At 38.9% G+C, this 12500-nt stretch overlaps 1 protein-coding gene across 3 annotated transcripts in view; it reads right to left on the bottom strand.

The window, feature by feature from the left end:
- Positions 1–12500, bottom strand: part of myo1ca (myosin Ic, paralog a) — a 59938-nt gene that overhangs the window by 14401 nt on the left and 33037 nt on the right. For all 3 annotated transcript variants that reach the window (XM_017713901.2, XM_037533629.1, XM_017713900.2), the window contains 12 exons: positions 12102–12200; positions 11902–12015; positions 9938–10009; positions 9684–9803; positions 8764–8846; positions 6841–6946; positions 6669–6749; positions 6056–6147; positions 5262–5356; positions 5112–5158; positions 4469–4549; positions 2873–2978 (listed from right to left, as the gene is read on the bottom strand). In XM_017713901.2, the coding sequence (XP_017569390.1) occupies positions 2873–2978; positions 4469–4549; positions 5112–5158; positions 5262–5356; positions 6056–6147; positions 6669–6749; positions 6841–6946; positions 8764–8846; positions 9684–9803; positions 9938–10009; positions 11902–12015; positions 12102–12200 (1096 nt within the window). The remainder of the gene's footprint in view (positions 1–2872; positions 2979–4468; positions 4550–5111; positions 5159–5261; positions 5357–6055; positions 6148–6668; positions 6750–6840; positions 6947–8763; positions 8847–9683; positions 9804–9937; positions 10010–11901; positions 12016–12101; positions 12201–12500) is intronic.

The raw sequence follows: 12500 nt of genomic DNA, 5'->3' as shown, positions 1-12500 counted from the left end.
CATTTCACTCCAGATGAGCCAAATTACATTTAAACATCCTGAGAAAAGACTCAGAATAAGTCTTATTGCGGTATAAGTGTATCTGTAAGCTTGTACGCGTATTACTATCTCTGTAGGGATGTATTATTTATGACTGAACCAACAGAAGTATCAGAATGTTTGTGTATTCCTATAAATGTGGGGACTATATTGGTCTCAGAAAGACAGCCATAAAGTAAACACAGTAACACTTTATTTAAACTGATAACACTTTTATCTGCTAATAGTAATATAATCATGTCACGGTAGGTGTCTAATGCTGTTATGAGTCGTGACAGATTATGTTCAGTAATATAAAAATCTCACGTTGCTATTACTGCAGTAACTGTCCTGACAGATGTCAATGTTTGATGTCATGATGGATAATGATGCTAACAGCCTTGCATGACACATAAGTTATGACATCAGGCATCATGGTACAGCCATATGCAAAAGTTTGAGTAAACATTTGTTTATATTGTTCATAACTGAAGTTTGAAATATTAGGAAATACGGTCTCGTGCACTAAACCTCAACTGCACGCATGTGTTTCACTCCACTGATCCAAAGTCCATTCCACTGTCTCACAACATATTTCTGCACATTCCCATATTATAAACCACGATACTGAATGTTAAAAGAGGTTTAAATGTGCCCACTAAGAGACGGTAAGACCAATCACATGCTTTTCACTGACTTACTCAAACTCTTCCATTTATTGTTAATCCTACCGTCTTTAATAATAACAACATTATATGTGATCAGCGCCTTTCAAGACACCCGAGGACACTGTACAATAAATAAATAATTAACAAAGATAAAAAATAAAAAATAAACACAGCATGCACAAATATGTAAAAACAATACAAATCATTTACAAAAATCACACTTCTGGCTCCCCCAAAAGCCAGCTGGAAAAGGTGGGTTTTAAGACTAGCTTTGAACAAGGCCTGGGTCGAACAAGCATGCAGCTCAGAGGGGAGACTGTTCCACAGCTTGTGGCCAGCAACACTGAATGCCCTGTCACCAACATCTAAGCACGGCTTAGAGGGAGGAACTTTGAACAAATGTCAATCAGAGGAGCGAAGGGTGCGAGCTGGAAAGTAAAACTGAAGCAGACCACCAAGGTAGAAGGGGGAAGGCAAAAGATTTAAAAACCAGCACAAGCAATTTGTATCAATCGTGATACTGTACTGGGAGCCAATGCAGCTGTTTCAGAGTTGGACTGATGTGCTGCCAGCATCTAGTGTGAGTTAAAACCCTAGCAGCTGAATTTTGCACCTACTGCAGCCTGTTCAGAACCCGAGCAGGGAGTCCATGAAGCACAGCATCTCAGTAGTCAGTTCTAGATGTTACAAAAGCATGGATAACAGTCTCAGCAGCAGAAAAGGAGAGAAAAGGGCGGATCCTAGCAAAGCTCTTCAGATGGAAAAAGGCTGCCTTACAAGTGTCAGAGTGGTGTCAAAGATCACTCCCAAATTTCTGACCTGGGTCAAAGAACAGACAATATAACCAGACAGAGACAGCAGTGTTGCTTGTCTTTTTAACTGTAGCTGGAGAGGCAAGTAAAACAATCTCTGTCTGACTTATTAGTATTCAGACCCAGGAAGTTCTCAGTCATCCATGTCCTAACATCATCTAAAGAATTACTCAAAACTGAGGGCAATAAATTGAGATGGTTTAGTTTGTGTGTGTGTATATATATATATATATATATATATATATATATATACAGCTGTCAGAAGAAAACCTTGTATCTCAATTTTTGTTGTTTTTCAGTTTTTGGCTTAATTTGAAAATGCCTGTTACCCTTTACATGAAATTTCATGATAAATGGGCCGAAAGAAATGAATAAATTCTGGTTCCATTGACTTACATTATAGAACACAAGTTTTCTTCCTTCTCCTGTAAAGTTATCATTTTGGAGATACAAGGTTTTCTTCCGACAACAGCGATATATATATATATATTTGCACAACTGCTATTTGAAATATGCATTACGTTATTGTAACGTGAGGACGATGAGTTTATGCAACAGAGGGTTAAAATGTGCAGAAACAGAGGATGTCGTAACGTGTCATTTCACCAGGGGTGCACAAACTTTCACACAGGACAGCATATTTACTTTGACAAAGTTTCAGCCTATACAGTAGTTTTGTAGATCAGAGGCTGATTTACTTGAATATTCCATCTCCCAGAAATGAATGCAAGGGTGCAACGTCCAGTCAGACGCTGATTTTGCTTACCCCTCCCCCGTCCAATGACTTGTTTTTGTTGATTTTCTAAGAGTAAATAAGTCAACACATCCCCACAGAGAATGCAACCACATGTGATTTTTTTCTGTAAATTTACTGCTCAATTTCTATTTTATTAGTTTAGTTTAACATAACAAGATCTAAAATATTAATCAATCAATCAATCAATCAACCTTTATTTTGACTCGGAAGTACATTGAGGGCAACCCTCATTTTCAGTGTAGCCGAGCATTTACAAAAACAGGGATTGACATGAAAAGAAAATAATAACTACATTTAATCATTTTCAATTAAAAGAAAATTTAAAATAACAGTGAATAAAAGATAAAAATAGATAAAAATAAAACTTGAGGTTTAAATGATAAGAAATTAAGATCAAAAGAAGATAAGAGATTAGTAAGGTAATAATACAAATTAAAAAGTAATGATAGAAAACTATTAAACATATAATGAGAGAAAATAAATAAATAAATAAATAAGTAAAAAAGAAATAAAGAACTAAGGAGAACTAAAACAAAAAATAAAAGTGAAGAATAAATAAGATTAAGTAAAACAGGTACAGGCAAAGTGAAGTTCAAGTAAACAGTAAAAACACATACCTGGCTGTTTGGCATCGTTGGGTTTGATGCAGCGGATGTATGACGGCTGCTTAGACATCAGAATGTCCATCAGTTTGGCCAAACTCAGCTTAAACTGGGTGGCAGCCTGTCCACAAGAAAGAAGTGTGAATCCTTCCTGTGCATATTTTCCATGTATTTCTTTAAAGACGCTGGAGAGTGGTGATAACACATTCTATGACTAATTATGTGGATAACTAATGATGAACACATTTATAACACATTAAAATGCACTCATAAGCTTCATAAATCTAGTAATAAATATCTATAAAGTGTATTATACCTCATAGAAGCGTATAATGCATTACGAACTGTTAACGTAATGTATTATTAGCAGTGTTCACTAAGCACTCTATTGTCAGTGCTAGTACTGGTGCATTATGGGTCAAATAACGTTCAGTTATGGGTCAAATAAAGTTCAGCATTGTCAGAATTCCTTTTAATAACTTATAAAATATATTTCTCTGTAATGGAGTAAGAGTTTGTATTTAAGCTCAGTGATAGGATTTACCTGTCGTTACGGGTAAAAACACATATCATAACCCAGTTTTGTGAGAAAACACTAAAACGTAGTTTTACAGTATGTAAAATATTAGAAATGTAAAGGCTTAAATAAAATGTTCTTTAGTCTAAAGTCTGTGTATCTGTGTAAAGCTCATAAAATGCACTTTAATATGTGATGAATGTTTTTTATTTTTATAGACATGATATTTATTTAAAAATTTGAAGTATGAAGTGTTTTTTTTAGGGTTCAGAGTTCCCTGTTACAGTATCACTTGAGTTGAATGACAGGCTAGTATAGTGAGTGTGTGTGTGGCTGTTTGTGAGTGTGTATGTGTGTATGTGTGTGGCTGTATGTGCGTGTGACTGTGAGTGTGTATTATTGTGGAGCTTCGTGAGTGTGTGTTTGTGTGTATGTGTGTGTGGCTGTTTGTGAGTGTGTTTGTGTGTGTGTGTGTGGCTGTTTGTGAGTGTGTGTGTGTATGTGTGTGGCTGTATGTGCGTGTGACTGTGAGTGTGTATTATTGTGGAGCTTCGTGAGTGTGTGTTTGTGTGTATGTGTGTGTGGCTGTTTGTGAGTGTGTTTGTGTGTGTGTGTGTGGCTGTTTGTGAGTGTGTGTGTGTGTGTGTGTGGCTGTTTGTGCGTGTGACTGTGAGTGTGTATTATTGCGGAGGTTCGTGAGTGTGAGTGTGTTTGTGTGTATGTGTGTGGCTGTTTGTGCGTGTGACTGTGAGTGTGTATTATTGCGGAGGTTCGTGAGTGTGTGTTTGTGTGTGTATGTGTGTGTGGCTGTTTGTGAGTGTGTTTGTGTGTGTGTGTGTGGCTGTTTGTGAGTGTGTTTGTGTGTATGTGTGTGGCTGTATGTGCGTGTGACTGTGAGTGTGTATTATTGTGGAGGTTCGTGAGTGTGTGTTTGTGTGTGTATGTGTGTGTGGCTGTTTGTGAGTGTGTTTGTGTGTATGTGTGTGGCTGTTTGTGCGTGTGACTGTGAGTGTGTATTATTGCGGAGGTTCGTGATTGTGAGTGTGTTTGTGTGTATGTGTGTGGCTGTTTGTGAGTGTGTAGGTCTTCCTGACCGTCTCTGGTCTCCTCTGGTCGGTCAGCTCATCTGTTTGGAAGCACTCCTTCATGATCTGATTGCTCGACTGACACATCACCTGTACATCATGCCAGAAAACAACACACACATGTAAATACACAGTGTCTACATTTCTTAAATATTAATGTATTAACACTGCATATATTGGGGTCCAAGAAAATGTAGATTTTTTTTTTTCCCACCTAAACCTGGAAATAAACAGCAGGAACAGCTTCACATTTTGAAATTTTTAACATACTACATTAAATTCTTTTACTTCAGGATGAAAGAAAAGACATTTTCCATGATTTGCGCCTGTAAAGTAAGATTTCTTAATGAATCTTTCTCAGAATTTCCGAACAATACTTTTACTTCAGTTTTTAACATTTCGAGTTTAATTTTATTCTATGCTGTGGGTTCAGCACCTGAACCACTTTATGGTCAGCTGAAGCATTTAATTTTAGACCAAGGATTATATAAAAAGGAAAAAAGGGGTGTACTGAGATGTTCCACTGCAGTTCCGTAAGTTACTCAGTATCTAGACCTTAAACTTCTCATCTGTCCCATTGCTACGATTACTTCTACCAATAGACCCTCATGCTGAAGTTTGATTGTCTGCGTACAATCATCATCATTATTACCTCCTTTAGGTTCCTATACAGAAGGTCATTGTTTTTGTCCAAGAACCCTGAAATGCAGAACAGCAGAAACTAATCAACAACAGAACAGTGAACTGGCCAGACAGACTGCTAAAGAGAAGGATGGACGGACAGATCGATGTCTCTTCTCACCGTTAATGTTGTAGTTGACCTCTCCGGCGTAGTGCAGCAGTCGAAACTCCTCTCGGCCGACTGCTTTACGGATCTTCCCGTTGGCCAGCTTATGACTGGAACACAGTAAATCGACCAATCAGTGACGGTGTCACAATTACATAAATAACACAAGCAGATCTGTAAAACAAACCCTGTAACCATTGCCGGGTGGTATGTGTGCTAACACAAAAATTTGCCAACATTTATCACTTTTCAGATAACTAAGATACACCAGCACCAGTTTTTATGACCATTAACCTCCGCATGATCCTCGCTGCTGTCGAACAAAAACCTTGTATCTTTATTTTTAATGTAAGTCAATGGAACCAGAATTTTTTCCAAGTCATTTTGGGCTGATTGTTTTGCTCCACTCATGAAATTTACACATAATATAAAGAGCAATGAACATTTTCAAATGATGTTAAAAACACAACAAAAATGGAGATGCGAGGCGTCAACATTCAGCGTAATGTTCGTGAGAGTCGATTTTGGTGTGAAGAGCTGATTTTGCCTTAATAATGTTGTGACAGTTGTCCAAACTAATGTTAAAAGCTCCCATTGAAGTTCTTTTGGCGTGTTAATGAGTGATGACATCACAACAAGGGAATAAAGGTAGAACCTTTGTCAGTTTACATCAAAGACAAATGGCAAGAATAATGAAATACATTAGGTTTCTTTAAGAGAATAAAACCGTCCTCAACTCTGTTACAAACACTTAGAAAAGCTGGACGTCCACAAACTGTTTAGTCAGCTGTGTATGAATGTGTACCTACGTGACAAAGTGGGCGTGGCCTCCCAAACGGTCCTCGAGCTTCTCCAGGAAGGTGAGGTCACAAGCATCTCCCGGCCTTAAACACTCTTCATCCTGATTCAATTCATTTCATTTCAGTTCAGTTCAATGGAGAAAACATCTCAGTTCTCCAACCACAATTGTGGCTGCAATTTCAACTACAGTTATATTCTATAAATCAAAATCGAGGCATTTTTTTTGGCCAAGAATACCAGTATATATCAAGCTTTGTAGTTTTTTTTATTTAATTTTCTATGGAATTTAAAAATAGCAGCTGGCTTTTATGTTATGTTACAATTTTACGAAGACTAGATCGACTGAGATGCTTCAAAATTACTTGGGGAAAAAATGTCGTTCAATTAACTTCCATTCAAAGTTAAGAATCCTTCTCATTTTCCTGTAAAGTCAACAATTTTATACAAAAGACTTCGTCACAACAGCGACGATATCCATGTTTTCTGTTCTGGCATTATTAATAAAGCAGGCTATAATTCAAAATGAAAATTGCTGCACTTTTTGGAAACTGCCCTCTTTCAAACCACAATTTCAATATGAACATGAATGATTTTCAGCCAGACCGGTTAAGACGCACTAACCAGGATAGCGATGATGCCTTTGAACTTCTCCTCCACCAGGTCACAGATGATTTTGTTGTTGAAGTATTCCACCGTCTCCCACTGTCCGAGAACAACAAAGACTTTCAGTCCGGATCTTCTCAATAACACTTCAAACATCTCAGCTCACTCACTAACAGACACGCTCACGCACCCCGATGCCCTCGGCCTCGTACTCCTCCTGCTCGCTCTTCAGCGTCAGCTCGATGAACAGCTGCTGCAGCTTCTCGTTGCAGTAGTTAATACAGAACTGCTCAAAACTGCAGACAAAGCACCGTTATATTATTTAAAGGTACAGAATAGTAAGAAACATTTATTAGAAGTCTTTTAAAATAATTCCAGTAATTTGTTTGGTAACTGGATGTTTATTTATTTAATAAAACACAAATAAAACTCAAAAGCGTGCATCTAATATAAAATACAACCCAAACATTTGCTCCCATAGACTTCCACACGCCACAAAATCAGACTTTAGAGACTTTTGTTTGTTTTAGAAACGATGGTAAAAGACTGACTTATGCTAAACTTTTTAAGCAAACTCATAACTCAGACAACATCTTCGATTCGCTGAACTGATTTTGTGCTCGTTGGTGTAAAAACACAACTTTGAGTCTGAGTTAGGTCTGTGCCCTGTGGAAATTTTGGGGTATCGTATATTAACCATACACAATAAAACAAAAAAAGTGGCAAAAAGAACAGTAATAATAATAATAATGTAATAAACAATACAAAATCTTATAATTCTAAATAAAATCTTAAATAAAATGATAAATGTGAGTTTCCTTTGACATTGAACTGCTCAGAACTATTTTATGTATAGGAAAGTATACATAACTGTTTAGAATGGTGCACTACAGCAGGCTTGACCAACCAGGGATGTGCAAATTGCTAACAGATCAGCATTTATAATTAGCATTAGACATTTTTAAATTAAATTCCCTTTTAGATTAAAAAAAAATCTGAAAAACTAAAAGTAACACTATATTGTGACGTCATGACTACAAAAAGTGAAACAACCTAATTTTCCATTCCAAGCCCCGCTGATGCCATCCTATATGAAGAAAAATAATGAGTGGCCATGACTTAGTAAGACATGGGAATAGGATCATTTAGTCGTGGCCACAGCTTAGTAAGGCGTGGGAACGAGATCTTAATGTGCGGCTACGACTTAGTGAGGCACGACCTCATTCTCACATCGTGGCACCGACTTAATTATATTATTCCTACACCTTACTTACTTGCAGCCACACATCAGGATCTTGTTCCCACGCGTTAATAAGCCATGGTCAGGCATTATTTTTATTTATACAAGAGGTCACCACCAGGGATCTGTACCATTCAGTAATGATCCACTCAATAATTCTAATTATCCTGAGTGGATCACATTGTGATAAACACTGTAACCATCTGATCATTTATTACAGATTTAAATGAATAACTAGCTAATAAATGATTTACTGCTAAAGCATCTTAGTCCTCTTAAATGTGTGATATGTTTGAGGCAGTATAATCATCAATGTATGAACACATGAAGAAAAAAACATGTGGACACGTGGAAGTTAGTCACATTTTTCAGTGCTTTATATAATATTTAAAAGTTTTATATAAAAGTTTTTTAGAATGTTTTTATTTATTAGATACTTCTTTGTGTGTACATCTAATAGAAGATACCCCAAAAAAAACATCCCAAAGGGCAATTTCAGACATAAAACCTTCATTTAATCAAAAACAACTCTTATTTACCAGCTGCCTCCTTAAAATCTCAAGGGCTCATTAATGCAAATGATTTTTGTTGAAGGTTTCGGCGAAACAAAATGTTGGGAACCCCCATTATAGTCCAGTCATCACAGTAACCTCAGAGTTTAATCATCAGTTTTGCTTTTCAAAAAGTGAAAATGCTCAAACAGCTTGTGTGGTGCTGCCTTTATATTAAAAATACAGAAATACAAAAATATACAGTGAGTAATAGACAGAGAGAGAGAGAGAGAGAGAGAGAGAGAGAGAGAGAGCGCTCTTTATGGATAATGAACAGTCTGTTATGGGAGGGTAAAGGTCAGAGAGAGAGATGAGGTCAGACCTGTTGTTCTGAAAGACCTCAAAGCCGTAAATGTCCAGCAGGCCGATAACCGATGAGCATTTGCTGGTGTAGTAAACTTCATCCTGTAAACACGTCAGATCGGACTAATTAATACATGCAAATACTGCAATGTAGTGCACGTCCACTAGAGGGCAGCGCAAGCCAAAACATCAACACTTCAGTGGGCTGGAAAACACCCTGGGTAAACTTTCTGATCGCCTTTCCTTACAATACAGACAAGCTCTCACTGGTCTAACACATGATGGGATGTCATCTCACTGCAGGGTGATTGTGGAATAACTAGCATGTTATTTTCAAAGCTTCAGGAAAGATGGGCACTCCAGACTTTTCCAAATTCTACATACACTGCATGTCAGAAATATGGAAGTGGCCAGTTATTAAGTCTTTTGTTCTATAGGAATAAACATATTATTGTGCTGGGTAAACGTTGTATGCGATAGTCAGAACATTCTCAATCAAATGACACATCTTGTTTTCTAAGTGAAAATAAGTTAACACATACTCTATAGAAGAAAAAATGATGGGCATACAGGATTCTTCCCCAGATTTAAGTGCACCGTATGATGGGGATGAGGGGGGTGTTGTGCTAGCACTGTGAACTCATAGCAAAAACGGCCTGGATTCGAATTCACGGCCGGGCAACCAGGGTCCCTCATGTGTGGAGTTTGTGTGTTCTCCCCATGTCTACGTGCTCGAATTGGAGATGCTAAATTGTGTATGTCTGCCCTGCGATGGACTGGAGACTGCCCAGTGACTGCTGGGAAAGGCTCCAGCACCCCCGGTGACCCAGGAGGACAAGTGGCTTAGATAATGTGTGCTAAACTCAAATGTGCAGAGAACGTGTTAACTTATTTTTGCTTAGAAACGGCAGACTTGGTAAGATTGGGCAGAGCTGACACCTGGAAGGCCAGTGATTGGTTGATCTTCTGGACGAGCCAGGTAAAGGTGCGACCGTATATGGCTTTGGCCAGGGCATCTCGAGCAGAGACAGCCTGCTCAAGGCTGAGTGGACCGATCATCTGCAACAGGCATAATGCAACGTTAGGGACTCATTTACTGATAGTGTCACTGTATTAAATACAATGTATATTAGAGAAAATGAATATGTGAGAGAGAGACAAAGAGAAAAGAAAGATACTGTTTGGCTGTTTACCTCCTCTCCCTTGGCAACAATCTTCTTATGAGTGAGTGCTTCGCTCAGATATGACCCCTCCACACCCAACAGCTGACAACACAACAACATCTGTATGAGGCTGCTTATGGCGTTTATGCATGAGGTTCACAACAAGCCTGATGTTAAAGCAGGTTCTCAGTCACACAGGTGTTCTCATCACCACAGGCAGCAAATAAGTCTAGCCTTAGTTCACCTGAGACAGGTAATTAGTTCACCTGAGGCAAGGATTTTATCTCACACGGGTAATAAATGGAAACCCTTATGTTCCATAAAGATTCATAGCTGCAAGCTACTACAGAAGACGCTGTTTATAGGAACCCTGTTACTTTTCTATCTCCAGGAGATTCATGGCAGTGAGGGAGTACCGACGTCTGTGCTTTGTCTAGGACTCTGACAACACATTACTTTGAGTAGATACAAGTTCAAAGTGAAGCAATAGCTCACATATTTTTGCATTTGCATCATCTGTAGTGCATTTGGTTCCTTTCATGTCCATGACAGGCCCAAGTCTTTACAGCTAGTCTAAAACTCAAATGCTAGCAATGTTTAGCAAAATGTCAAGAAATATTGTATGTAACACTCATTTTGGTACGTATACTTATATACTTGACCTGAGATACACTATATGGACAAAAAGTATTGGGACACCTACACATCAAACCTACAGGAGCTTTTATGGCATCCTATTCTAAATCCATAGGCATTAATATGAAGTTGGTCCCCCTTTGCAGCTACAACAACTTCCTCTCTTCTGTTAAGCTTTCTACAAGATTCTGGAGAGTGTCTGTGGGAATTCCTTCCCATTCATGCAGAAGAACATTTGAGAGGTCAGACACTGATGTTGGACAAGAGGGCCTGGCTCGCAGTATCTGTTCTAGTTCATCCCAAAAGCGTTAGATGGGGTTGAGGTCAGGGCTCTGTGAGGGCCAGTCAAGTTCTTCCTCACCAAACTCACCCAGCCAGGCCTTTATGGGGCTCGCTTTGTGTACTGGGGCTCAGTCATGCTGGAACAGAAAAGGTTCTTCCCCAAAATGGTCCCACAGAGTTAGAAGCATATAATTGTCCAGAATGTCTTGGTCTGCTGAAGCATTAAGATTTCCCTTCACTGGAATTAAGGGATCCAGGCCAACCCCTGAAAAAACAATTCCATAGCATTATCCCTCCTCCAACAAACTTTACAGTTGGCACAGTGCAGTCAGGCAGGTAACGTTCTCCTGGCATTCACGAAACCCAGACTCATCCATTAGATTGACAGATAGAGAAGTGTGATTCATCACTCCACAGGATGCGTTTCCACTGCTCCAGAATTCAGCATTCTTTATCCGACACTTGGCATTGCGATTGGTGATGAAAGGCTTGCATGCAGCTGCTCAGCCTCAGCCTGCTCGGAAACCCATGCCATGAATCTCCCTGACCAGGGGACGTAAAAGCAACCCAGTGGCACACAGTTTTCGTGATGATGGTAAAACCAGAGGAGGTTTGAACTCTGCAGCTATTGATCAGCAGAGTGTTGGTGACTTTTATGCTCCATGCTCCTCAGCACTCAGTGACCTGGTTTGTAACTTTACATGGTCTGACACTTCATGGCTGAGTTGCTGTGGTTCCTAAACACTTCCTAAACCACTTTCCATTAACACCACTCACAGTTGTGGAATATCTAGGAGGGAAGAAATTTTGTGAACTGACTTGTTCCTATTACAGCACCACACTCAAATCCACTGAGCTCTTTAGAACCACCCATTCTTTCACAAAAGTTTGTCAAGGCAGACTGCATGGCTAGGTGCTTGATATTATACACCTGTGGCAATAAGACTGAATGAAAAACCTTTTAAGACATGTGTCCCAAAACTTCTGTCCATGCAGTGTAGGCATATGACCTACCTCAGACGAGACTGTGAGCTCTATGTAGCTTTGTTTTCACATAGGACAGGTATATAACTCACCTCACTCACGTACTTAATCGGCATCTCTGTGGTAAGGTGCGTCTCCCCGTACTCATCCTCTCCAAACTGTGTGTTTCCCAAATGCAGGACACTTGCAACAACCTTCAGTAACTCCTAAAGAAAGACGAAGTATACATCAGGGAGGCTGAGGTATATGTAGTGGTGTGCGTTTGAGCACTGTGTGTGTGCGCATGCCTTACCTCCACCTCCTCTTCATTGAAACCAATGACAGTGAAAGCTTTGCTGACGACTTTCCAGCTGTTCTTATCACTGATAGAGCTCACTCTTGGACAGTTACCCTGATGGAGAATTTAAAAATAAATCAAACTTATTAAATAGTATGTTAAATATTTTGACACACCTTCTTACATAACCTACTCATATTACGATTTCCCATGTTAAAGAACAATAGTGAACACATTAAAACTTTGATACAGCACATAAGGATTTATCACAAATATTTGCCTGTACTGCCAGAGGCGTCTGCTTCATTAATGAGGACACATGTTCCACTAATTACCTTTTAACAAGTAATTAGAAAGGGCAGGCAATATTACATGAATATATCACGATATTTGATTTCTTCATGATACACAATA

Source organism: Pygocentrus nattereri, chromosome 23 (genome assembly GCF_015220715.1).
Source record: "Pygocentrus nattereri isolate fPygNat1 chromosome 23, fPygNat1.pri, whole genome shotgun sequence".
In the NCBI taxonomy this organism is placed as follows: domain Eukaryota; kingdom Metazoa; phylum Chordata; class Actinopteri; order Characiformes; family Serrasalmidae; genus Pygocentrus; species Pygocentrus nattereri.
Note: the sequence above shows the minus strand (reverse complement) of the source record. Positions and strands in the feature narration are given on the sequence as shown.